This window comes from Chiloscyllium plagiosum, unplaced genomic scaffold, assembly GCF_037043375.1.
Source record: "Chiloscyllium plagiosum isolate Xiang-an unplaced genomic scaffold, Cpla_swu_hap1 HiC_scaffold_27, whole genome shotgun sequence".
Classification (NCBI taxonomy): Eukaryota; Metazoa; Chordata; class Chondrichthyes; order Orectolobiformes; family Hemiscylliidae; genus Chiloscyllium; species Chiloscyllium plagiosum.
The window spans coordinates 72,759,791-72,784,532 of NW_028270165.1; the positions used below are offsets into that span (position 1 = coordinate 72,759,791).

The window sequence follows — 24,742 nt, forward strand, 5'->3', positions numbered from 1 at the left end:
TGTGTGTGTGTCTATGTGCAGTGTGTGTGTGTCTATGTGCAGTGTGTGTGTCTATGTGCAGTGTGTGTGTGTCTATGTGCAGTGTGTGTGTGTCTGTATGTGCAGTGTGTGTGTGTATCTGTATGTGCAGTGTGTGTGTGTATCTGTATGTGCAGTGTGTGTGTGTATCTGTATGTGCAGTGTGTGTGTGTGTCTGTATGTGCAGTGTGTGTGTCTGTATGTGCAGTGTTTGTGTCTGTGTATGTGCAGCGTGCGTGTGTCTGTGTATGTGCAGCGTGCGTGTGTCTGAGTATGTGCAGCGTGCGTGTGTCTGAGTATGTGCAGCGTGCGTGTGTGTCTGTGTGTGCAGTGAGTGTGTGTGTCTGTATGTGCAGTGTGTGTGTCTGTATGTGCAGCGTGTGTCTGTGTCTGTGTCTGTGCAGCGTGTCTGTGTCTGTGCAGCATGTGTGTGTCTGTATGTGCAGTGTGTGTGTCTGTATGTGCAGCGTGTGTGTGTGTCTGTGTATGTGCAGCGTGTGTGTCTGTGTATGTGCAGCATGTGTGTGTCTGTGTCTGTGCAGCGTGTGTGTGTCTGTGTCTGTGCAGCGTGTGTGTGTCTGTGTCTGTGCAGTGTGTCTGTGTCTGTGCAGCGTGTGTGTGTGTCTGTATGTGCAGCGTGTGTGTGTGTCTGTATGTGCAGCGTGTGTGTGTCTGTATGTGCAGCGTGTGTGTGTGTGTCTGTATGTGCAGTGTGTGTGTGTGTCTGTATGTGCAGTGTGTGTGTATCTGTATGTGCAGTGTGTGTGTGTCTGTATGTGCAGTGTGTGTGTCTGTATGTGCAGTGTGTGTGTGTGTATCTGTATGTGCAGTGTGTGTCTGTGTATGTGTGCGCGTCTGTGTGTGTGCAGTGTGTGTGTCTGTGTGCAGCGTGTGTCTGTGTGTGCAGCGTGTGTGTCTGTGTATGTGCAGTGTGTGTCTGTGTGTGCAGCGTGTGTGTCTGTATGTGCAGTGTGTGTGCGTCTGTGTATGTGCAGTGTGTGTCTGTGTATGTGCAGTGTGTGTCTGTGTATGTGCAGTGTGTGTGTGTGTCTGTGTATGTGCAGTGTGTGTCTGTATGTGCAGTGTGTGTCTGTATGTGCAGTGTCTGTGTATGTGCAGTGTGTGTGTGCGTCTGTATGTGCAGTGTGTGTGTCTGTATGTGCAGTGTGTGTGTGTCTGTATGTGCAGTGTGTGTGTGTCTGTATGTGCAGTGTGTGTGTGTCTGTATGTGCAGTGTGTGTGTGTCTGTGTGCAGCGTGTGTGTGTGTGTCTATGTGCAGTGTGTGTGTGTCTATGTGCAGTGTGTGTGTCTATGTGCAGTGTGTGTGTGTCTATGTGCAGTGTGTGTGTGTCTATGTGCAGTGTGTGTGTGTCTGTATGTGCAGTGTGTGTGTATCTGTATGTGCAGTGTGTGTGTCTGTATGTGCAGTGTGTGTGTCTGTATGTGCAGTGTGTGTGTCTGTATGTGCAGTGTTTGTGTCTGTGTATGTGCAGCGTGCGTGTGTCTGTGTATGTGCAGCGTGCGTGTGTCTGTGTATGTGCAGCGTGCGTGTGTGTCTGTGTGTGCAGTGAGTGTGTGTGTCTGTATGTGCAGCGTGTGTGTGTGTCTGTGTCTGTGCAGCGTGTCTGTGTCTGTGCAGCGTGTCTGTGTCTGTGCAGCGTGTCTGTGTCTGTGCAGCATGTGTGTGTCTGTATGTGCAGTGTGTGTGTCTGTATGTGCAGCGTGTGTGTGTGTCTGTGTATGTGCAGCGTGTGTGTCTGTGTCTGTGCAGCATGTGTGTGTCTGTGTCTGTGCAGCATGTGTGTGTCTGTGCAGCGTGTGTGTGTCTGTGTCTGTGCAGCATGTGTGTGTCTGTGTCTGTGCAGCATGTGTGTGTCTGTGCAGCGTGTGTGTCTGTGTCTGTGCAGCGTGTGTGTGTGTCTGTATGTGCAGTGTGTGTCTGTATGTGCAGCGTGTGTGTGTGTCTGTATGTGCAGCGTGTGTGTGTGTCTGTATGTGCTGTGTGTGTGTGTCTGTGTATGTGCAGCGTGTGTGTGTGTCTGTGTATGTGCAGCGTGTGTGTGTCTGTGTATGTGCAGCGTGTGTGTGTGTCTGTGTATGTGCAGCGTGTGTGTGTGTCTGTGTATGTGCAGCGTGTGTGTGTGTCTGTATGTGCAGCGTGTGTGTGTGTCTGTGTATGTGCAGCGAGTGTGTGTGTCTGTGTATGTGCAGCGTGTGTGTCTGTGTATGTGCAGCGTGTGTGTCTGTATGTGCAGCGTGTGTGTGTCTGTATGTGCAGCGTGTGTGTGTCTGTGTATGTGCAGCGTGTGTGTCTGTGTATGTGCAGCGTGTGTGTGTCTGTGTATGTGCAGCGTGTGTGTGTGTCTGTGTATGTGCAGCGTGTGTGTGTCTGTGCAGCGCGTGTGTGTCTGTGTATGTGCAGCGCGTGTGTGTCTGTGTATGCGCAGCGCGTGTGTGTGTCTGTATGTGCAGCGTGTGTGTGTCTGTGTGTGCAGCGTGTCTGTGTGTGCAGCGTGTGTCTGTGTGTGCAGCGTGTGTCTGTGTGTGCAGCGTGTGTGTGTGCGTGCAGCGTGTGTGTCTATGTGCAGCGTGTGTGTGTCTGTGTGTGCAGCGTGTGTGTGTCTGTGTGTGCAGCGTGTGTGTCTGTGTATGTGCAGCGTGTGTGTGTCTGTGTATGTGCAGCGCGTGTGTGTGTGTCTGTATGTGCAGCGTGTGTGTGTGTCTGTATGTGCAGCGTGTGTGTGTGTCTGTGCAGCGTGTGTGTGTGTGTCTGTGTGCAGCGTGTGTGTGTGTCTGTGTGCAGTGTGTGTGTGTGTATCTGTGTGCAGTGTGTGTGTGTCTGTGTATGTGCAGTGTGTGTGTGTGTCTGTGTATGTGCAGCGTGTGTGTGTGTCTGTGTATGTGCAGCGTGTGTGTGTCTATGTGCAGCGTGTGTGAGTCTGTGTATGTGCAGCGCGTGTGTGTCTGTGTATGTGCAGCGCGTGTGTGTCTGTATGGGCAGCGTGTGTGTGTCTGTATGTGCAGCGTGTGTGTCTGTGTGTGCAGCGTGTGTGTCTGTGTATGTGCAGCGCGTGTGTCTGTGCAGCGTGTGTGTCTATGTGCAGCGTGTGTGTGTCTGTGTGTGCAGCGTGTGTGTGTGTGTGCAGCGTGTGTGTCTGTGTGTGCAGCGTGTGTGTGTTTCTGTGTGTGCAGCGTGTGTGTGTGTCTGTGTGTGCAGTGTGTGTGTCTGTATGCAGTGTGTGTCTGTGTATGTGCAGCGTGTGTGTGTGTCTGTGTATGTGCAGCGTGTGTGTGTGTCTGTGTATGTGCAGCGTGTGTGTGTGCCTGTGTATGTGCAGCGTGTGTCTGTGTATGTGCAGCGTGTGTGTATGTGCAGCGTGTGTGTGTCTGTGTATGTGCAGCGTGTGTGTGTCTATGTGCAGCGTGTGTGTCTGTGTGTGCAGCGTGTGTGTGTGCCTGTGTGCAGTGTGTGTGTGCCTGTGTGCAGCGTGTGTGTGTCTGTGTGCAGTGTGTGTGTGTGTCTGTGTGCAGTGTGTGTGTGTCTGTGTGTGCAGTGTGTGTGTGTGTCTGTGTGTGCAGCGTGTGTCTGTGTGCAGCGTGTGTGTCTGTGTATGTGCAGCGCGTGTGTGTGTGTCTGTGTATGTGCAGCGCGTGTGTGTCTATGTGCAGCGTGTGTGTCTATGTGCAGCGTGTGTGTCTGTGTGCAGCGTGTGTGTGTGTCTGTGTGCTGTGTGTGTGTGTGTCTGTGTGCAGTGTGTGTGTGTGTCTGTGTGCAGTGTGTGTGTGTCTGTGTGCAGTGTGTGTGTGTCTGTGTGCAGTGTGTGTGTGTCTGTGTGCAGTGTGTGTGTGTCTGTGTGCAGTGTGTGTCTGTGTGTGCAGCGTGTGTGTGTGTGCAGCGTGTGTGTCTGTGTGTGCAGCGTGTGTGTGTGCCTGTGTGCAGTGTGTGTGTGCCTGTGTGCAGCGTGTGTGTGTCTGTGTGCAGTGTGTGTGTGTGTCTGTGTGCAGTGTGTGTGTGTCTGTGTGCAGTGTGTGTGTGTCTGTGTGTGCAGCGTGTGTCTGTGTGCAGCGTGTGTGTGTCTGTGTGTGCAGCGTGTGTGTGTGCCTGTGTGCAGTGTGTGTGTGCCTGTGTGCAGCGTGTGTGTGTCTGTGTGCAGTGTGTGTGTGTCTGTGTGCAGTGTGTGTGTGTCTGTGTGCAGTGTGTGTGTCTGTGTGCAGTGTGTGTGTGTCTGTGCAGTGTGTGTCTGTGTGTGCAGCGTGTGTGTGTGTGCAGCGTGTGTCTGTGTGTGCAGCGTGTGTGTGTGCAGCGTGTGTGTGATTGTGTGTGCACTGTGTGTGAATGTCTGAGTATGTGTGTGTGAATCTGTGTCTGTGTGTGAATGTGTCTGTGTGCGTCTGTGCAGTGTGTGAATGTGTGTCTGTGAATGTGTGTGTCTCTGTGTGTGCAGTGTGTGAATGTGTGTCTGTGTCTGTGTGAATGTGTGTGCAGTGTGTGTGTGAATGTGTGTGTGAATGTGTCTGTGTGTGCAGTGTGCGTGTGTGTGAATGTGTCTGTGCAGTGTGTGTGAATGTGTGTCTGAATGTGTCTGCAGTATGTGTTTGAATGTGTGACTGTGTGTGTGCAGTGTCTGTGTGAATGTGTGTGTGCTGTGTCTGTGTGAATGTGTGTGTGCAGTGTGTGTGATTGTGTGTGCACTGTGTGTGTGAATGTGTGTGCACTGTGTGTGTGAATGTGTGTCTGAGTATGTGTGTGTGAACGTGTGTGTCTGTGTGTGTGTGTCTCTGTGTGTGCAGTGTGTGTGGAAAGTGTGTGAGTGAATGTGTCTGTGTTTGTGTGTGTGTGCAGCCTGTGTGTGTCTGTGTGTGTGCAGTGTGTGTCTGTTTTGTGTGCAGCGTGTCTGTGTGTCTATTTTGTGTGCAGCATCTGTGTGTGTGTGTGCGTGCAGTGTCTGTGTGTGCAGCGTGTGTGAATGTGTCTATGCAGTGTGTGTGAATGTGTCTATGCAGTGTGTGTGAATTTGTGTCTATGCAGTGTGTGAATGTGTGCCTGTGAAAGTGTGTGTGTGTGTGCAGTGTCTGTGTGAATGTGTGCACTGTGTGCGCGTTTGTGTGCAGCCTGTTTGTGTGCAGCATGTGTGTGAATGTGTGTCTATGCAGTGTGTGTGTGAATGTGTGTCTATGCAGTGTGTGAATGTGTGCCTGTGAAAGTGTGTGTGTGCAGTGTGTGTGTGTGCAGCATGTGTGTGATTGTGTGTGCACTGTGTGTGAATGTGTCTGAGTATGTGTGTGAATCTGTGTCTGTGAGTGAATGTGTCTGTGCGCGTCTGTGCAGTGTGTGAATGTGTCTGTGAATGTGTGTGTCTGTGTGTGCAGTGTGTGAATGTGTGTCTGTGTCTCTGTGTGAATGTGTGTGCAGTGTGTGTGTGAATATGTGTCTGTGTGTGTGAATGTGTCTGTGTGTGCAGTGTGCGTGTGTGTGAATGTGTGTCTGTGCAGTGTGTGTGAATGTGTGTCTGAATGTGTCTGCAGTATGTGTTTGAATGTGTGACTGTGTGTGTGCAGTGTCTGTGTGAATGTGTGTGTGCAGTGTCTGTGTGAATGTGTGTGTGTGATTGTGTGTGCACTGTGTGTGAATGTGTGTCTGAGTATGTGTGTGTCTGTGTGTGTGCGCAGTGTGTGTGTCTGTTTTGTGTGCAGCGTGTCTGTGTGTGTCTATTTTGTGTGCAGCGTCTGTGTGTGTGTGCAGCGTGTGTGTCTGTGTGTGCAGTGTGTGTGAATGTGTCTATGCAGTGTGTGTGAATGTGTGTCTATGCAGTGTGTGTGAATGTGTGTCTATGCAGTGTGTGAATGTGTGCCTGTGAAAGTGTGTGTGCAGTGTGCAGTGTCTGTGTGAATGTGTGCACTGTGTGCGCGTCTGTGTGCAGTGTGTGTCAGTTTTGTGTGCAGTGTGTGTGTCTGTGTATGCAGTGTGTCAGTTTTGTGTGCAGCCTGTGTGTGTGTGTGTGTGAATGTGTGTCTATGCAGTGTGTGTGTGAATATGTGTCTATGCAGTGTGTGAATGTGTGCCTGTGAAAGTGTGTGTGTGCAGTGTGTGTGAATGAGTGCACTGTGTGTGCGTATCTATGTGTGCAGTGTGCGCGTCTGTGTGTGCAGTGTGTGTCAGTTTTGTGTGCAGCGTGTGTGTCTGTGTGTGTGCAGCGTGTGTGTCTGTGTGTGTGCAGCGTGTGTGTCTGTGTGTGTGCAGCATGTGTGTCTGTGTGTGTGCAGCGTGTGTGTCTGTGTGTGTGCAGCATGTGTGTCTGTGTGTGTGCAGCGTGTGTGTCTGTGTGTGTGCAGCATGTGTGTCTGCGTGTGTGTCTGTGTGTGTGCAGCGTGTCTGTGTGTGTGTCTGTGTGCGTGCAGCGTGTGTGTCTGTTTTGTGTGCAGCGTGTGTGTGTCTGTTTTGTGTGCAGCGTGTCTGTGTGTTCTGTGTGTGCAGCATGTGTGTGTCTGTTTTGTGTGCAGCGTGTGTGTCTGTGTGTGTGCAGCGTGTGTGTCTGTGTGTGTGCAGCGTGTGTGTCTGTGTGTGTGCAGCGTGTGTGTCTGTGTGTGTGCAGCGTGTGTGTCTGTGTGTGTGCAGTGTGTGTGCAGCGTGTGTGTCTGTGTGTGCAGCGTGTGTGTGTCTGTTTTGTGTGCAGCGTGTCTGTGTCTGTTTTGTGTGCAGCGTGTCTGTGTGTTCTGTGTGTGCAGCATGTGTGTGTCTGTTTTGTGTGCAGCGTGTATGTGTCTGTGTATGTGCAGCGTGTGTGTCTGTGTATGTGTGTGTGTCTATGTGCAGCGTGTGTCTGTGTGTGCAGTGTGTGTGTCTGTGTATGTGCAGCGTGTGTGTCTGTCCATGTGCAGCTTGTGTCTGTGTGTCTGTGTATGTGCAGCGTGTGTCTGTGTGCAGCGTGTGTCTGTGTGTGTCTATGTATGTGCAGTGTGTGTGTCTGTGTGTGCAGCGTGTGTCTGTTTTGTGTGCAGCGTGTGTGTCTGTATGTGCAGTGTGTGCCTGTGTGTGCAGCGTGTATGTGTCTGTTTTGTGTGCAGCGTGTGTGTGCAGTGTGTGCCTGTGTGTGCAGCGTGTATGTGTCTGTTTTGTGTGCAGCGTGTGTGTGTGTCTGTCTGTGTATGTGCAGCGTGTGTGTCTGTGTGTGCAGCGTGTGTGTCTGTGTGTGCAGGGTATGTGTGTGTCTGTGTATGTGCAGCGTGTGTGTGTCTGTGTATGTGCAGCGTGTGTGTGTCTGTGTATGTGCAGCGTGTGTGTGTCTGTCTATGTGCAGCGTATGTGTGTCTGTCTATGTGCAGCGTGTGTCTGTGTGTGTGCAGCGTGTGTCTGTGTGTGCAGCGTGTGTCTGTATGTGGTGTGTGTGCAGCGTGTGTCTGTGTGTGTGTCTATGTATGTGCAGTGTGTTGTGTCTGTGAGCAGTGTGTGTGTCTCTGTGTGTGTCTGTGTGTGTGTCTGTGTGCAGCATGTGTCTGTGTGTGTGCAGCATGTGTCTGTGTGTGTGTGCAGCGTGTGTGTCTGTGTGCAGTGTGTGTGTCTGTGTGCAGCGCGCGTGTGTGTGTCTGTGTGCAGCGTGTGTGTGTCTGTGTGTGCGCAGCGTGTCTGTGTGTCTGTGTATGTGCAGCGTGTCTGTGTCTGTGTGTGTGCAGTGTGTGTCTGTGTGTGTGCAGTGTGTGTCTGTGTGTGTGCAGTGTGTATCTGTGTGTGTGCAGCATGTCTGTGTGTGTGCAGTGTGTATCTGTGTGTGTGCAGTGTGTGTCTGTGTGTGTGCAGCGTGTCTGTGTGTGTGCAGCGTGTCTGTGTGTGTGCAGCGTGTCTGTGTGTGTATGTGTGTCTGTGTGTGTATGTGTCTGTATGTGCAGCATGTGTCTGTGTGTGTATGTGCAGCGTGTGTATGTGTGTGTGCAGCGTGTGTCTGTGTGTGTGCAGTGTGTGCAGCGTGTGTCTGTGTGTATGTGCAGCGTGTGTCTGTGTGTATGTGCAGCGTGTGTGTATGTGCAGCGTGTGTGTGTATGTGCAGCGTGTGTCTGTGTGTATGTGCAGCGTGTGTCTGTGTGTGTGCAGTGTGTCTGTGTGTGTGTGCAGCGTGTGTCTGTGTGTGTGTGTATGTGTAGTGTGTGTGTGTAGTGTGTGTCTGTGTGTGTATGTGCAGTGTGTCTGTGTGTGTATGTGCAGTGTGTGAATGTGTGCCTGTGTCTGTGTGTGAATGTGTGCCTGTGTCTGTGTGTGAATGTGTCTGTTCAGTGTCTGTGTGTGAATGTGTGTCTGAGTATGTGTGTGCACTGTGTGTGAATGTGTGTGTGCACTGTGTGTGTGAATGTGTGTCTGAGTATGTGTGTGTGAATGTGTGTGTGTGAGTGAATGTGTGCCTGTGTCTGTGTGTGTCTGTGCAGTGTGTGAATGTGTGTCTGTGAATGTGTGTGTGTGTGTCTCTGTGTGGAAAGTGTGTCTGTGTTTGTGTGTGTGTTTGTGTGTGTGTGTGCAGTGTGTGTGTGCAGTGTGTGTGTCCGTGTGTGCAGTGTGTGTCTGTGTGTACAGTCTGTGTGTGTGCAGTGTGTGTCTGTGTGTGTGCAGTGTGTGTGCAGTGTGTGTCTGTGTGTGTGCTGTGTGTGTGTCTGTTTTGTGCGCAGCGTGTGTGTTTGTGTCTGTTTTGTGTGCAGCGTGTGTGTTTGTGTCTGTTTTGTGTGCAGCGTGTGTCTGTGTGTGTGCAGCGTGTGTGTCTGTGTGTCTCTGTGTGTGCAGTGAGTGTGTGTCTGTGTGTGTGCAGTGTGTGTGAATGTGTGCCTGTGAAAGTGTGTGTGCAGTGAATGTGTGCACTGTGTGTGCGTGTCTGTGTGTGCAGCGTGTGTGTCTGTGTGTGCAGCGTGTGTGTCTGTGTGTGCAGTGTGTGTCTGTGTGTACAGCATGTGTGTGTCTGTGTGTGTGCAGCGTGTGTCTGTGTGTGCAGCGTGTGTGTCTGTGTGTGCAGCGTGTGTCTGTGTGTGCAGCGTGTGTCTGTTTTGTGTGCAGCGTGTGTGTGTCTGTTTTGTGTGCAGCGTGTGTGTGTCTGTGTGTGCAGCGTGTGTGTGACTGTGTGTGCAGCGTGTGTGTGACTGTGTGTGCAGCGTGTGTGTGTCTGTGTGTGCAGCGTGTGTGTCTGTGTGTGCAGTGTGTGTCTGTGTGTACAGCATGTGTGTGTCTGTGTGTGTGCAGTGTGTGTCTGTGTGTGTGTGCAGTGTGTGTGCAGTGTGTGTCTGTGTGTGTGCTGTGTGTGTGTCTGTTTTGTGTGCAGCGTGTGTGTCTGTGTGTCTCTGTGTGTGCAGTGAGTGTGTGTCTGTGTGTGTGCAGTGTGTGTGAATGTGTGCCTGTGAAAGTGTGTGTGCAGTGAATGTGTGCACTGTGTGTGCGTGTCTGTGTGTGCAGCGTTTGTGTCTGTGTGTGCAGCGTGTGTGTCTGTGTGTGCAGCGTGTGTGTGTCTGTTTTGTGTGCAGCGTGTGTGTGTCTTTGTGTGCAGCGTGTGTGTGTCTGTTTTGTGTGCAGCGTGTGTGTGTCTGTGTGTGCAGCGTGTGTGTGACTGTGTGCAGCGTGTGTGTGACTGTGTGTGCAGCGTGTGTGCAGCGTGTGTGTGACTGTGTGCAGCGTGTGTGTGACTGTGTGTGCAGCGTGTGTGCAGCGTGTGTGTGACTGTGTGTGCAGCGTGTGTCTGTGTGTGCAGCGTGTGTGTGTCTGTGTGTGCAGCGTGTGTGTGTCTGTGTGCAGCGTGTGTGTCTGTGTGCAGCGTGTGTGTCTGTTTTGTGTGCAGCGTGTGTGTCTGTGTGCAGCGTGTGTGTCTGTTTTGTGTGCAGCGTGTGTGTCTGTTTTGTGTGCAGCGTGTGTGTCTGTTTTGTGTGCAGCGTGTGTGTGTCTGTGTGTGCAGCGTGTGTGTGTCTGTGTGTGCAGCGTGTGTGTCTGTTTTGTGTGCAGCGTGTGTGTCTGTTTTGTGTGCAGCTTGTGTCTGTTTTGTGTGCAGCGTGTGTGTGTCTGTTTTGTGTGCAGCGTGTGTGTGTCTGTTTTGTGTGCAGCGTGTGTGTGTCTGTTTTGTGTGCAGCGTGTGTGTCTGTGTGTGCAGCGCGTGTGTGTCTGTGTGTGCAGCGTGTGTGTGTCTGTGTGCGCAGCGTGTGTGTTTGTGTGTGTGCAGCGTGTGTCTGTGTGTGCAGCGTGTGTGTGTCTGTGTGCAGCGTGTGTGTCTGTTTTGTGTGCAGCGTGTGTGTCTGTTTTGTGTGCAGCGTGTGTGTCTGTGTGCAGCGTGTGTGTCTGTGTGTGCAGCGTGTGTGTCTGTGTGTGCAGCGTGTGTGTTTGTGTGTGCAGTGTGTGTCTGTGTGTGCAGCGTGTGTCTGTTTTGTGTGCAGCGTGTGTGTCTGTTTTGTGTGCAGCGTGTGTGTCTGTTTTGTGTGCAGCGTGTGTGTCTGTGTGTGCAGAGTGTGTCTGTGTGTGCAGCGTGTGTGTTTGTGTGTGCAGTGTGTGTCTGTGTGTGCAGCGTGTGTCTGTTTTGTGTGCAGCGTGTGTGTGCACTGTGTGTCTGTGTGCACTGTGTGTCTGTTTTGTGTGCAGCGTGTGTGTGTCTGTTTTGTGTGCAGCGTGTGTGTGCACTGTGTGTCTGTGTGCACTGTGTGTCTGTTTTGTGTGCAGCGTGTGTGTCTGTTTTGTGTGCAGCGTGTGTGTGTCTGTGTGTGCAGCGTGTGTGTGTCTGTGTGTGCAGCGTGTGTGTGTCTGTTTTGTGTGCAGCGTGTGTGTGACTGTGTGTGCAGCGTGTGTGTGACTGTGTGTGCAGCGTGTGTGTGACTGTGTGTGCAGCGTGTGTGCAGCGTGTGTGTGACTGTGTGTGCAGCGTGTGTCTGTGTGTGCAGCGTGTGTGTGTCTGTGTGTGCAGCGTGTGTGTGTGTCTGTGTGTGCAGCGTGTGTGTTTGTGTGTGTGCAGCGTGTGTGTTTGTGTGTGTGCGTGCAGCGTGTGTCTGTGTGTGTGCAGCGTGTGTGTGTCTGTGTGCAGCGTGTGTGTCTGTTTTGTGTGCAGCGTGTGTGTCTGTTTTGTGTGCAGCGTGTGTGTCTGTTTTGTGTGCAGCGTGTGTGTCTGTTTTGTGTGCAGCGTGTGTGTCTGTGTGCAGCGTGTGTGTCTGTGTGTGCAGCGTGTGTGTCTGTGTGTGCAGCGTGTGTGTGTCTGTGTGTGCAGCGTGTGTGTGTCTGTGTGTGCAGCGTGTGTGTCTGTGTGTGCAGCGTGTGTCTGTCTGTGTGTGCAGCGTGTGTGTGTCTGTGTGTGCAGCGTGTGTCTGTGTGTGCAGCGTGTGTGTGTCTGTTTTGTGTGCAGCGTGTGTGTGTCTGTTTTGTGTGCAGCGTGTGTGTGTCTGTTTTGTGTGCAGCGTGTGTGTGTCTGTTTTGTGTGCAGCGTGTGTGTGTCTGTTTTGTGTGCAGCGTGTGTGTCTGTTTTGTGTGCAGCGTGTGTGTGTCTGTGTGTGCAGTGTGTGTGCAGCGTGTGTGTGACTGTGTGTGCAGCGTGTGTGTGACTGTGTGTGCAGCGTGTGTGCGTGCAGCGTGTGTCTTTGTGCACTGTGTGTGTGCAGCGTGTGTCTTTGTGCACTGTGTGTGTCTGTGTGCAGCGTGTGTGTCTGTTTTGTGTGCAGCGTGTGTGTCTGTTTTGTGTGCAGCGTGTGTGTCTGTGTGCAGCGTGTGTGTCTGTTTTGTGTGCAGCGTGTGTGTCTGTTTTGTGTGCAGCGTGTGTGTCTGTTTTGTGTGCAGCGTGTGTGTGTGTGTCTGTGTGTGCAGCGTGTGTGTGTTTGTGTGTGCAGCGTGTGTGTGTCTGTGTGTGCAGCGTGTGTGTGTCTGTGTGCAGCGTGTGTGTCTGTGTGCAGCGTGTGTGTCTGTTTTGTGTGCAGCGTGTGTGTCTGTGTGCAGCGTGTGTGTCTGTTTTGTGTGCAGCGTGTGTGTCTGTTTTGTGTGCAGCGTGTGTGTCTGTTTTGTGTGCAGCGTGTGTGTGTCTGTGTGTGCAGCGTGTGTGTGTCTGTGTGTGCAGCGTGTGTGTCTGTTTTGTGTGCAGCGTGTGTGTCTGTTTTGTGTGCAGCTTGTGTCTGTTTTGTGTGCAGCGTGTGTGTGTCTGTTTTGTGTGCAGCGTGTGTGTGTCTGTTTTGTGTGCAGCGTGTGTGTGTCTGTGTGTGCAGCGCGTGTGTGTCTGTGTGTGCAGCGTGTGTGTCTGTTTTGTGTGCAGCGTGTGTGTCTGTTTTGTGTGCAGCTTGTGTCTGTTTTGTGTGCAGCGTGTGTGTCTGTTTTGTGTGCAGCGTGTGTGTCTGTTTTGTGTGCAGCGTGTGTGTGTGTGTGTGTCTGTGTGTGCAGCGTGTGTGTGTTTGTGTGTGCAGCGTGTGTGTGTCTGTGTGTGCAGCGTGTGTGTGTCTGTGTGCAGCGTGTGTGTCTGTGTGCAGCGTGTGTGTCTGTTTTGTGTGCAGCGTGTGTGTCTGTGTGCAGCGTGTGTGTCTGTTTTGTGTGCAGCGTGTGTGTCTGTTTTGTGTGCAGCGTGTGTGTCTGTTTTGTGTGCAGCGTGTGTGTGTCTGTGTGTGCAGCGTGTGTGTGTCTGTGTGTGCAGCGTGTGTGTCTGTTTTGTGTGCAGCGTGTGTGTCTGTTTTGTGTGCAGCTTGTGTCTGTTTTGTGTGCAGCGTGTGTGTGTCTGTTTTGTGTGCAGCGTGTGTGTGTCTGTTTTGTGTGCAGCGTGTGTGTGTCTGTGTGTGCAGCGCGTGTGTGTCTGTGTGTGCAGCGCGTGTGTGTCTGTGTGTGCAGCGTGTGTGTCTGTGTGCGCAGCGTGTGTGTTTGTGTGTGTGCAGCGTGTGTCTGTGTGTGCAGCGTGTGTGTGTCTGTGTGCAGCGTGTGTGTCTGTTTTGTGTGCAGCGTGTGTGTCTGTTTTGTGTGCAGCGTGTGTGTCTGTGTGCAGCGTGTGTGTCTGTGTGTGCAGCGTGTGTGTTTGTGTGTGCAGCGTGTGTCTGTTTTGTGTGCAGCGTGTGTGTGTGTTTTGTGTGCAGCGTGTGTGTGCACTGTGTGTCTGTGTGCACTGTGTGTCTGTTTTGTGTGCAGCGTGTGTGTGTCTGTTTTGTGTGCAGCGTGTGTGTGCACTGTGTGTCTGTGTGCACTGTGTGTCTGTTTTGTGTGCAGCGTGTGTGTGTCTGTTTTGTGTGCAGCGTGTGTGTGTCTGTGTGTGCAGCGTGTGTGTGTCTGTGTGTGCAGCGTGTGTGTGACTGTGTGTGCAGCGTGTGTGTGTCTGTTTTGTGTGCAGCGTGTGTGTGTCTGTGTGCAGCGTGTGTGTGTCTGTGTGCAGCGTGTGTGTGTCTGTGTGTGCAGCGTGTGTTTGTGTGTGTGCAGCGTGTGTGCGTGCAGCGTGTGTCTGTTTTGTGTGCAGCGTGTGTCTTTGTGCACTCTGTGTGTCTGTGTGCAGCGTGTGTGTCTGTTTTGTGTGCAGCGTGTGTGTCTGTTTTGTGTGCAGCGTGTGTGTCTGTTTTGTGTGCAGCGTGTGTCTGTTTTGTGTGCAGCGTGTGTGTCTGTTTTGTGTGCAGCGTGTGTGTCTGTTTTGTGTGCAGCGTGTGTGTCTGTGTGTGCAGCGTGTGTGTCTGTGTGTGCAGCGTGTGTGTGTCTGTGTGTGCAGCGTGTGTGTGTGTGTGTCTGTGTGTGCAGCGTGTGTGTGTCTGTGTGTGCAGCGTGTGTGTGTCTGTGTGTGCAGCGTGTGTGTGTCTGTGTGTGCAGCGTGTGTGTGTCTGTGTGTGCAGCGTGTGTGTGTCTGTGTGCAGCGTGTGTGTGTCTGTGTGTGCAGCGTGTGTGTGTCTCTGTGTGTGCAGCGTGTGTGTCTCTGTGTATGTGCAGCTTGTGTATGTGTATGTGCAGCGTGTGTGTGTGTCTGTATGTGCAGTGTCTGTGTGCAGCGTGTGTGTGTCTGTGTGTGCAGCGTGTCTGTGTGTGCAGCGTGTGTGTCTGTGTGTGCAGCGTGTGTGTCTGTGTGCAGCGTGTATGTGTCTGTTTTGTGTGCAGCGTGTGTGTATGTCTGTGTGTGTGTCTGTGTATGTGCAGCGTGTGTCTCTGTGTATGTGCAGCTTGTGTGTGTATGTGCAGCGTGTGTGTGTGTCTGTATGTGCAGTGTCTGTGTGCAGCGTGTGTGTGTCTGTGTGTGCAGCGTGTGTGTGTCTGTGTGTGCAGCGTGTGTGTCTGTGTGTGCAGCGTGTGTGTCTGTGTGTGCAGCGTGTGTGTCTGTGTGTGCAGCGTGTGTGTGTCTGTGTGTGCAGCGTGTGTGTCTGTGTGTGCAGTGTGTGTGTCTGTGTGTGCAGCGTGTGTGTGTCTGTGTGTGCAGCGTGTGTGTCTGTGTGTGCAGCGTGTGTGTGTCTGTGTGTGCAGCGTGTGTGTCTGTGTGTGCAGCGTGTGTGTCTGTGTGTGCAGTGTTTGTCTGTGTGTGCAGCGTGTATGTATGTCTGTGTGTGTGTCTGTGTATGTGCAGCGTGTGTCTCTGTGTATGTGCAGCGTGTTTCTCTGTGTATGTGCAGCGTGTGTCTCTGTGTATGTGCAGTGTCTGTATGTGCAGTGTCTGTGTGCAGCGTGTGTGTCTGTGCAGCGTCTGTGTCTGTGCAGCGTATGTGTGTGTCTGTGCAGCGTGTCTGTGCAGCGTGTGTGTCTGTGTGTGCAGCGTGTGTGTGTCTGTGTGTGCAGTGTGTGTCTGTGTGTGCAGCGTGTGTGTGTCTGTGTGTGCAGCGTGTGTGTCTGTGTGTGCAGCGTGTGTGTGTCTGTGTGTGCAGTGTGTGTCTGTGTGTGCAGCGTGTGTGTCTGTATGTGCAGCATATGTGTGTGTGTGTCTCTATGTGCAGCGTGTGTGTCTGTGTGCAGCATGTGTGTTTGTGTATGTGCAATGTGTCTGTGTATGTGCAGTGTGTCTGTGTATGTGCAGCGTGTGTGTGTCTGTGTCTGTGCATGTGCAGCGTGTGTGTGTGTGTGTATGTGCAGTGTGTCTGTGTCTGTGCATGTGCAGCGTGTGTGTGTATGTGCAGTGTGTCTGTGCATGTGCAGTGTGTCTGTGTGTGTCTGTGTCTGTGCATGTGCAGTGTGTGTCTGTGTCTGCATGTGCTGTGTGTGTCTGTGCATGTGCAGTGTGTGTGTCTGTGCATGTGCATGTGCAGTGTGTGTGTCTGTGCATGTGCAGTGTGTGTCTGTGCATGTGCTGTGTGTCTGCATGCGCTGTGTGTGTCTGTGTCTGTGCTTGCGCTGTGTGTCTGTGTCTGTGCTTGCGCTGTGTGTCTGCATGCGCTGTGTGTCTGTGTCTGTGCTTGCGCTGTGTGTCTGTGTCTGTGCATGCGCTGTGTGTCTGCATGCGCTGTGTGTCTGTGTCTGTGCTTGCGCTGTGTGTCTGTGTCTGTGCATGCGCTGTGTGTCTGCATGCGCTGTGTGTCTGTGTCTGTGCTTGCGCTGTGTGTCTGTGTCTGTGCATGCGCTGTGTGTCTGCATGCGCTGTGTGTCTGTGCTTGCGCTGTGTGTCTGTGTCTGTGCTTGCGCTGTGTGTCTGTGCATGCAGTGTGTGTCTGTGTCTGTGCATGCGCAGTGTGTGTGTGTCTGTGTCTGTGCATGTGCTGTGTGTGTGCATGTGCTGTGTGTGTGCATGTGCAGTGTGTGTCTGTGCATGTGCAGTGTGTGTGCATGTGCAGTGTGTGTGTGTGCATGTGCAGTGTGTGTGTGTGCATGTGCAGTGTGTGCATGTGCAGTGTGTGTGTGCATGTGCAGTGTGTCTGTGCATGTGCAGTGTGTGTCTGTGCATGTGCAGTGTGTGTGCATGTGCAGTGTGTGTCTGTGCATGTGCAGTGTGTGTGCATGTGCAGTGTGTGTCTGTGCATGTGCAGTGTGTGTGCATGTGCAGTGTGTGTCTGTGCATGTGCAGTGTGTGTGCATGTGCAGTGTGTGTCTGTGCATGTGCAGTGTGTGTCTGTGCATGTGCAGTGTGTGTCTGTGCATGTGCAGTGTGTGTGTGTGTGTGTGTATGTGCAGTGTGTGTGTCTGTCTGTCGGGGGGAACAGGAGCTGAATGAGTGTGTGGATGGCAAGGTGCAGCGAGCTGGAACATGAGGCTGGCCATTGGATTAACGGAGACACAGCAGCAGAGATCAGACAGGCTAATTCCGAATAGCACGGAACAAACCGTTCGAGGAAGGATGTTATCAGCCTGGAGAGAGCTCGGAGGGATTTCCCAGGACGTTGCCAGTCATGGAGGGTTAAAGTTATGAGGAGAGGCTGGGGTTTTTTTCACTGGAGCGCTGACGTTATAGAGGATTATAAAACCATGAGGGGTATAACTAAGGTGAATAGCGGGTGTGTCTTCCCTTCAGTAGGGGAGTTCAAGAATTGAGTTATAACCTTTATGACTAGGAAAGGATGGAAGGGTCTGGAGCAGGCAGGTGGGAATTGGTTGAATTTGGGGGATTATGGGCTGTGTGACTCTGGAGTCTGGACCAATATCGCATGTGTCCTGCCACCCATTTAGAATTGATTGCCTTCTCTCCACCTCCTCTTCGCACACAGGAAAGCTGCCCTCAGAGTGACGGGGGACGGGGGGGGGAACAGGCCGGCGGATGTTTCAAGTGAACAAGGAAAGGGGGTTCGCCCTTGGAATCCCGGCGCTGAGTGCCAGCGGTGTCCCGGGCTCGGAAAGGACGGACGGATGGACGGACGGAGGGAGGGAGGGCGCCGGTGGTGGAGGTCATGGATCAGAGCCGCCTTCCCCCTACCCCCTCCACCACCACCTCCCCCGCCCGCCATTCCCCCCCGGGGAGTAAAGGAGCCCTCACCCCGGTCAGCAGCATCTCTGTGTAGCGGCACGGCCAAGCTCAGCACTAGGTGGGGGAACAGTGTCTCACCTTCGGCTCAGGGACCCTGCAGCCTTCAGTCTCTGTCTCCAGTACAGCCATTGCAGCCTTTAGCCAGACCCCCACAGGCTCAGACCATGGTCGCTGACACCTCCCAATGGTCCCCATTCTCACACTTTTAGCTGCCCTGGTTTACCACCTCAATGACTTTATTCCTCTCTCTCTCTCTCTCTCTCTCTCTCCCCCTCTCTCTCTCTCCCTCTCCCTCTCTCTCTCTTTCCTGTCTTTCGGTTTCTCTCTGTGTCTCTGTCTCTCTCTCTCTGTCTGTCTCCGTGTACCCCTCTCTCTCTCTCTCTGCGAATCTCTGTCTCTCTCTCTTTCCCTCTATATTTGTCTCTGTGACTTTGTCTGTCTCTCTCTCTCTCTGACGCTGTGCTCCCTCTCCACCTACCCACTCATGATGGCATTAGTCCAGCCAAAGAGGTGGGAGTGAGGACTGCCACACACACTCACGCACTCATGCACTGACTCACTCATGGACTGACTGACTCACCCACTCAACCACTGACTCTCACACACTGACTCACCCACTGATTCACTCGCTCGCACTCACCCGCTATCTCTCTCACACACTCTCATGGTCTCAGTTGAGTGGTACCAAGGCTGACAGGGAGCAGTAGGCAGAGGTCACACTTCAGACCATTGCTTCAGCTTGGTGCTGGGAGGAGAGCGGGCATTGCGGGCATTCCTACACTCATCAGGACTGAAAGAGATGCTCCAGTCTGAAGCAACAAGAGACGCGTCTTACAGACATACCTTGTAAATTAAGTAAACATTATGGAAATAAGGACTTTTGATCACTGCGTGTGTGTGTGTGTGTGTCTGTGTCTGCATCTTTATTTTGTCAGGAGGACCATGTATTACAGCCCCCCAAAACTGCACCAGTTTCCACGTTTCTGGTGCCATTTTGTGGGCCACTGTGAGGCCGTCGGCCATTTTGTGCTCCACTGTGAGGCCGTCGGCCATTTTGTGCTCCACTGTGAGTTCGTCGGCAATTTTGTGCGCCCCGATGACGCAGTCAGCCATTTTGTGGGCCACTGTGAGGCAGCCGGCCATTTTTTGTTGGCCATTCCCGGGCCGCCGGTCTCTCTGTTTGGCCATTCAGCCGAGAAGGCCAGGTCAATTTTGCGCCACCACATGGAGGCACCACTGGCAACTCTGTCCCGGCAGTCAGGGTCGGTGGTGAAAGGCCCTTTCTTTCTGAACACCTCCCCCCTACCCACGGGCCACGCTTCCTCTTTTCCTTGTCCCTTTCTAATCCGCCTGTTTCTGATTTGCACTGGCCAGGAAGAGAGGGCCTTGTCTCTGAGGCCTCCGGAACAGCTTCCCGGTCGCCAGGGCAACCCCTGTGTTGACGACAACAACAACATTGTGATGCCGGCGCCGAGATAACACAAAACATGAGGGAGTGCCAAATCTAATGACAGGGAGAAAATACCTATAGCCACCGTTGCTATAGTGACCGGGGTCACAATACAGAGGACAGGTTCAGTGAGTCTGACGGAGCAATCATTACTCGCAAGGGCTTGAGGCATTTTTAAAAAATTATTGCTTGAAAATTGAGGGCGCGGAGAGTCAACCCTTCCAGCACCGGGACCAGAGGCGGGCAGTGGGGGAGGGGCAGCTTCCTTTACGTCAGAGAGAGCGGGGGAACCCGGGCAGGAGTAGAACCGCAGGCCTCGCTTGGGCCATTTCGGGGAGGTGGAGGCTGGCACTATTTCCCTATTTGTACAGCTGCCCCTGCCCCACCCCCACACCCACCCGACCCGCCTGAATTTTCCCAAGAGTCCAGCAATCAGCCCAGCTTAGCCCAGGGATGTGCAGGTTAGGGTGGATTGGCCGTGCTAAATTACCCATAGTGCCCAGGGATGTGCAGGTTAGGGTGGATTGGCCGTGCTAAATTACCCATAGTGCCCAGGGATGTGCAGGTTAGGGTGGGTTGGCCGTGCTAAATTACCCATAGTGCCCAGGGATGTGCAGGTTAGGGTGGGTTGGCCGTGCTAAATTACCCATAGTGCCCAGGGATGTGCAGGTTAGGGTGGGTTGGCCGTGCTAAATTACCCATAGTGCCCAGGGATGTGCAGGTTAGGGTGGGTTGGCCGTGCTAAATTACCCATAGTGCCCAGGGATGTGCAGGTTAGGGTGGGTTGGCCGTGCTAAATTACCCATAGTGCCCAGGGATGTGCAGGTTAGGGTGGGTTGGCCGTGCTAAATTACCCATAGTGCCCAGGGATGTGCAGGTTAGGGTGGATTGGCCGTGCTAAATTACCCATAGTGCCCAGGGACGTGCAGGTTAGGGTGGATTGGCCGTGCTAAATTACCCATAGTGCCCAGGGACGTGCAGGTTAGGGTGGATTGGCCGTGCTAAATTACCCATAGTGCCCAGGGACGTGCAGGTTAGGGTGGATTGGCCGTGCTAAATTACCCATAGTGCCCAGGGACGTGCAGGTTAGGGTGGGTTGGCCGTGCTAAATTACCCATAGTGCCCAGGGACGTGCAGGTTAGGGTGGGTTGGCCGTGCTAAATTACCCATAGTGCCCAGGGACGTGCAGGTTAGGGTGGGTTGGCCGTGCTAAATTACCCATAGTGCCCAGGGACGTGCAGGTTAGGGTGGGTTGGCCGTGCTAAATTACCCATAGTGCCCAGGGACGTGCAGGTTAGGGTGGGTTGGCCGTGCTAAATTACCCATAGTGCCCAGGGACGTGCAGGTTAGGGTGGGTTGGCCGTGCTAAATTACCCATAGTGCCCAGGGACGTGCAGGTTAGGGTGGGTTGGCCGTGCTAAATTACCCATAGTGCCCAGGGACGTGCAGGTTAGGGTGGATTGGCCGTGCTAAATTACCCATAGTGCCCAGGGACGTGCAGGTTAGGGTGGATTGGCCATGCTAAATTACCCATAGTGTCCAGGGATGTGCAGGTTAGATGCATTAGTCAGGGGTAAATGTAGGGGAATCGGTCAGGGTGGGTTACTCTTCAGAGGATCAGTTTGGTTTTGTTGGGCTGAAGGGCCTGTTTCCACATTGTTGGGAACCTAATCTAATCTAAACCTCCTTCCAATCACCCAATCATTGTGCTCCCCTCATGATAGCCATTTCCGCCTTGGGAAAGAGTCTCTGGCTGTCCACTGTATCTGTGCCTCTCGCCATCTCGCCTCTGTCAAATCGCCTCGCATCCTTCTTCGCTCCAATGAGAAAAGGCCTAGCTCCCTCAACCTTCCTTCAACGTGCACCACCTCCATTCCTGGTTCTGCTGGTGTAAACCCGCCCCCCCCACCCCCACCCCTCTGCAATAAAGACAGAGTGCCCCCTGTCCTCACCCACCAGTCTCCGCATCCGACACATCACCCTTAAACACTTCTGCCAACTCCAACTAGACCCCACCAGCAAGAACATCTCCTGCCCAACCCTCTCTGCCTTCCGTAAGGACTGTTCCCTGTGACCGTTTCCGCCACTCTCCCCCCACCGAAGCCCCCAGCATCCTTGCCCTGCGAAGGTGCAACACCTGCCAGCATACCATTCCACCTCACCTCCGTCCAGGGCCCCAAACAGTCCTTCCAGTTGGGTCAGAGGTCCACCTGCCTCTCCTCCAACCGGGTTTACTGCATCCAGGTGCTCCCAATGTGGTCCTCTCTGCATCGGGGAGACCGAACGCAAACTTGGGGAACGGTTCACCGGAAGGGACTGACCGGGCCCCCCCCCCCCCACCCCCAGTCACCGCCCATTGTAATGCCCCTTCCCGCTCCCTCTCCCGACATGACCATCCCAGACTTCCTCCATTGCCACGAGGAACCAAACCGGAGGGACGACACCTCAGACTTCCGCCTGCAGCCCGGAGGACTCAACGTGGACTTCTCCAATTCCAAATAACCTCCCTCCCCATCCCTCGACTCCATGCCCAGCCCCTTCCGCCAACTGGATTCATTCCTTCCATTGACCGAACCCTCTGCCTGTCTTCACCTACCCCCACGTCCCAACCCTGGAGCCCCCTGGTCAGCCCCCTTTATCTGCAGCTCCCCCTGCACCCACTCCTGAAGAAGGGTTACACCTGGAACGTCGACTTCTCCAGCTCCCGATGCTGCCTGGCTGGCTGTGACCTTCCTGAGCGTCCACCGTTCCACGTGGCAAGGAGTTCCGATGATCTCAACCCACCCCCCCCCACCCCCCAAGTGAGAACAGATTCCACCTCATCTCCATCTTAAATTGGTGTCCCTTTATTCTGAGGCTGTGCCCCCCTGCTTCTAGACTCTCCCACGAGGGGAAACATCCTCTGCCGCGCCCCTTTAGAATCCTAAATGTTTCAGTGAGATCACCTCTCATTCTTCAAAATGCCAGCGATTAGAGTTTGACCTTAGTACCCAGGATGGTCCTAATGCATCTCTGAACTGCCTCCAATTAAAATAGAATAACTAAGGGGCATCAAAGCTACTCACAGTGCTCCAGATGTGGCCTCGCCCGTACCTTTTACAGTTGCAGTAAGACTTCTCTACCCTTCCACTCCAAACCCTTTGAAATAAGTCTTGACATTCCATTAACCCTTCCTGATTACCTGCTACCCATCAGTGCTGTCTGTGTTTCATGCATCTATGGCACGTAAGTTTGCAGATGACCCCAAAATTGGAGGGGGTAGCGGACAGCGAAGAGGGTTACCTCAGATTACAACAGGATCTGGACCAGACGGACCAATGGGCTGAGAAGTGGCAGATGGAGTTTAATTCAGATAAATGCGAGGTGCTGCATTTTGGGAAAGCAAATCTTAGCAGGACTTATACACTTAATGGTAAGGTCCTAGGGAGTGTTGCTGAACGAAGAGACCTTGGAGTGCAGGTTCATAGCTCCTTGAAAGTGGAGTCGCAGGTAGATAGGATATTGAGGGAGGTGTTTGGTAAGCTTTCCTTTATTGGTCAGAGTATTGAGTACAGGAGCTGGGATGATTTGGAGATGCTGGTGTTGTACACCCCAGTCCAAAGTTAAAAATCACACAACACCAGGTTATAGTCCCAACAGGTTTACTTGAAAGCACTAGCTTCCAAACTTTTGCTATAAATTCTGTGCCTGACAATTGTGACTCCACTCCCACCTGATGAAGTAGCGTTGCTCCGAAAGCTAGTGTGCTTCCAATTAAACCTGTTGGACTATAACCTGGTGTTGTGTGATTTTTAACTAGGAGTTGGGAGGTCATGTTGCGGCTGTACAGGACATTGGTTAGGGCCACTGTTGGAATATCGCGTGCAATTCTGGTCTCCTTCCTATCGGAAAGATGTTGTGAAAGGGTTCAGAAAAGATTTACAAGGATGTTGCCAGGGTTGGAGGATTTGAGCGACAGGATTTGAGGCTGAATAGGTTGGGGCTGTTTTCCCTGGAGCGTCGGAGGCTGAGGGGTGACCTTATAGAGGTTTATAAAATCGTGAGGGGTATGGATAGGGGTAAATAGACAAAGTCTTTTCCCGGGGGTCGGGGAGTCCAGAGCTAGAGGGGCACAAGTTTAGGGTGAGAGGGGAAAGGGACCTGAGGGGCAGTTTTTTCGCACAGAGGGTGGTTCGTGTATGAAATGAGCTGCCAGAGGAAGTGGTGGAGGCTGATACAGGATGGGCACAGGGATAGGAAGGGTTCAGAGGGATATGGGCAGAACGCTGGCAAGCGGGACTAAGTTAGGTTAGGGATATCTGGGTGAACATGGACGGGTTGGACCGATGGATCCGTCCCCATGCTGTACACCTCCATGAATCGAGAAGGCGTTTGGTGCTGCGGCATTCCGCAGTCGTTCACCGTTTAAGGGAGATGGGTGGGGCCTCGGGCAGTGTCACAATAGGATGGGTGAGACCAATTGGTGGTAGTGAGTGGGGTCACCATGGGGTGGGTGTGGTCAGTGGGATTGTGGGTGGAACCTGTGTGATGACATGATGAAGTGGGTGTGGTCATGGGATTGTGGGCCGGGGTCACAATGGAGTGGGGCGTGGTCAGTGAGGTGGTAGGCGGGGTCACAGTGGAGAGGGCGGGGTCAGTTGGATGGCGGGTGGAACCCGTGTGACGTCACAATGAAGTGGTGAGGTCAGTGGGTGGTGGGCGTGGTCAGAATGAAGTAGGTGTGGCCATTGGGAAGATGGACAGTCCTTAGTGGGCTGGGCTGGGGGTCGGGCCACAGTGGAGTGGGCATGTGCAGTGGGTGGAACCTGTGTGATGTCGCAATGGAATGGGCGTGGTCAGCAGGATGGTGGGTGGAACCTGTGTAATAGTGGGCGTGGTCAGTGGGGTGCAGGTGGAGTCACAGTGGTGTGGGTGTGGTCAGTGGGGTGGTGGGTGGCATCTGTGTTATGTCACAATTGAGTGGGTGTGGTCAGAGGGATGGTGGGCATGGTCACAGTGGAGTGGGTGTGGATAGCAGGATGGTGGGTGTGACCTGTGTGACATCACAATAATGTGGGTGTGGTCAGTCCCGAGTGGTGACACGTCTCGCCCCCCAACTGGGTCCTAGTTCCCCCCCCCCCCCCCCACCACTGGTCTGTACCCAGCCCCCGACGTTGGGAGAACATGGTGGGCCTGAGGTGTCTCAGCCGCCTGGCGGGCCCCCTCCTGCGGTCCCCCAGCCGGCGCGTTCTCTTGGCTAGCCTGTCCGGCACCCCCCAGGGGCAGGGTGAGGCCGTGCACCTGCCGGTGGGCCAGCTGTACGGCGGGCGTTACACAGTGACCCAGATCCCTGGTGACGGGGTGGGTCCCGAGCTGATGGGCCACGTGGAGCGGGTGCTGGCGTCGGCCCGGGCGCCGGTGGAGTTCGAGGTGGCGCGGGTGGACAGCGGCTCGCCGGGCCGGCGGGGGTTGGGCGCCGCCATCCGGGCGGTGGGCCGCAACGGGGTGGCGCTGAAGGGCAACTTCGAGTCGGCCGCTGACACGGTCCCGGGGCACCGCCGCTCCCTCAACGTCCACTTCCGCAACGAGCTGGGCCTCTTCGCCAGCGTCAACCACTACCGCAGCCTGGAGGGGGTGTGCTCGGCGGCGGCGGCCCGGTGCGGGCGCGACCGGGCCCCGGACATGGACGTGGTGGTGATCCGGGAGACCACCGAGGGGGAATACGCCCACCTGGAGCACGAGAGCGTGCCGGGGGTGGTGGAGAGCCTGAAGATCATCACCCGCCGGCGCTCCCTGCGGCTGGCGGAGTTCGCCTTCAGCTACGCCCGGAGGAACGGCCGGCGCCGGGTGACCGCAGTCCACAAGGCCAACATCATGAAGCTGGCGGACGGCCTGTTCCTGGAGTGCTGCCGGCGGGTCTCGGAGGGCTACCCCGAGGTGGGGTTCGACGCGGTGATCGTGGACAACGCCACCATGCAGCTGGTGAGCCAGCCGGGCCAGTTCGACGTGCTGGTCACGCCCAACCTCTACGGGGTGGTGGTGAACAACATCTGCGCCGGGCTGGTGGGCGGGCCCGGGCTGGTGCCGGGGGCCAGCTACGGGCGCCGCTGCGCCGTCTTCCAGACCGCCATCCGCAACACCGCGCCGGGGCTGGCCGGGCGGGACGCCGCCAACCCAGTGGCCATGCTGCTGGCTTCCTGCCTGATGCTGGAGCACCTCCGGCTGGGGGCCCACGCCGAGCTGATACGCCGCGCGGTGCTGCACACCCTGACCCGCGACCGGGTCCGCACCCGCGATGTGGGCGGCAACGCCAGCTCCACCCGGGTGGTGGACCACGTGATCAAGCTGATCAAGGAGGAGGTGCCCGACCGAGGACACTGAGGCGGACCTGAGGGAGCACCGACGCTGGGGAAACCCTCAACGCCCCTTCAATCCACCCTCAACATACCCTCAACTCACCCTCAACTCAACGTCAACCTA

General features: G+C 54.1%; 2 protein-coding genes across 2 annotated transcripts in view; both read left to right on the plus strand.

Moving 5' to 3' along the window:
- Positions 1 to 17,717, plus strand: part of LOC148144577 (puratrophin-1-like) — a 107,858-nt gene extending 90,141 nt beyond the window's left edge. Inside the window, exon 12 of the mRNA XM_087975418.1 lies at positions 16,577 to 17,717. Within this exon, the coding sequence (XP_087831544.1) occupies positions 16,577 to 16,596 (20 nt within the window). The 3' untranslated portion in view covers positions 16,597 to 17,717. The remainder of the gene's footprint in view (positions 1 to 16,576) is intronic.
- Positions 17,718 to 23,446: 5,729 nt separating this feature from the next.
- idh3g (isocitrate dehydrogenase (NAD(+)) 3 non-catalytic subunit gamma) lies at positions 23,447 to 24,643 on the plus strand. The gene has a single exon (XM_043686320.2). It carries the CDS (start codon positions 23,447 to 23,449, stop codon positions 24,641 to 24,643), a length of 1,197 nt encoding a protein of 398 aa, XP_043542255.2.
- Positions 24,644 to 24,742: the final 99 nt, after the last annotated feature.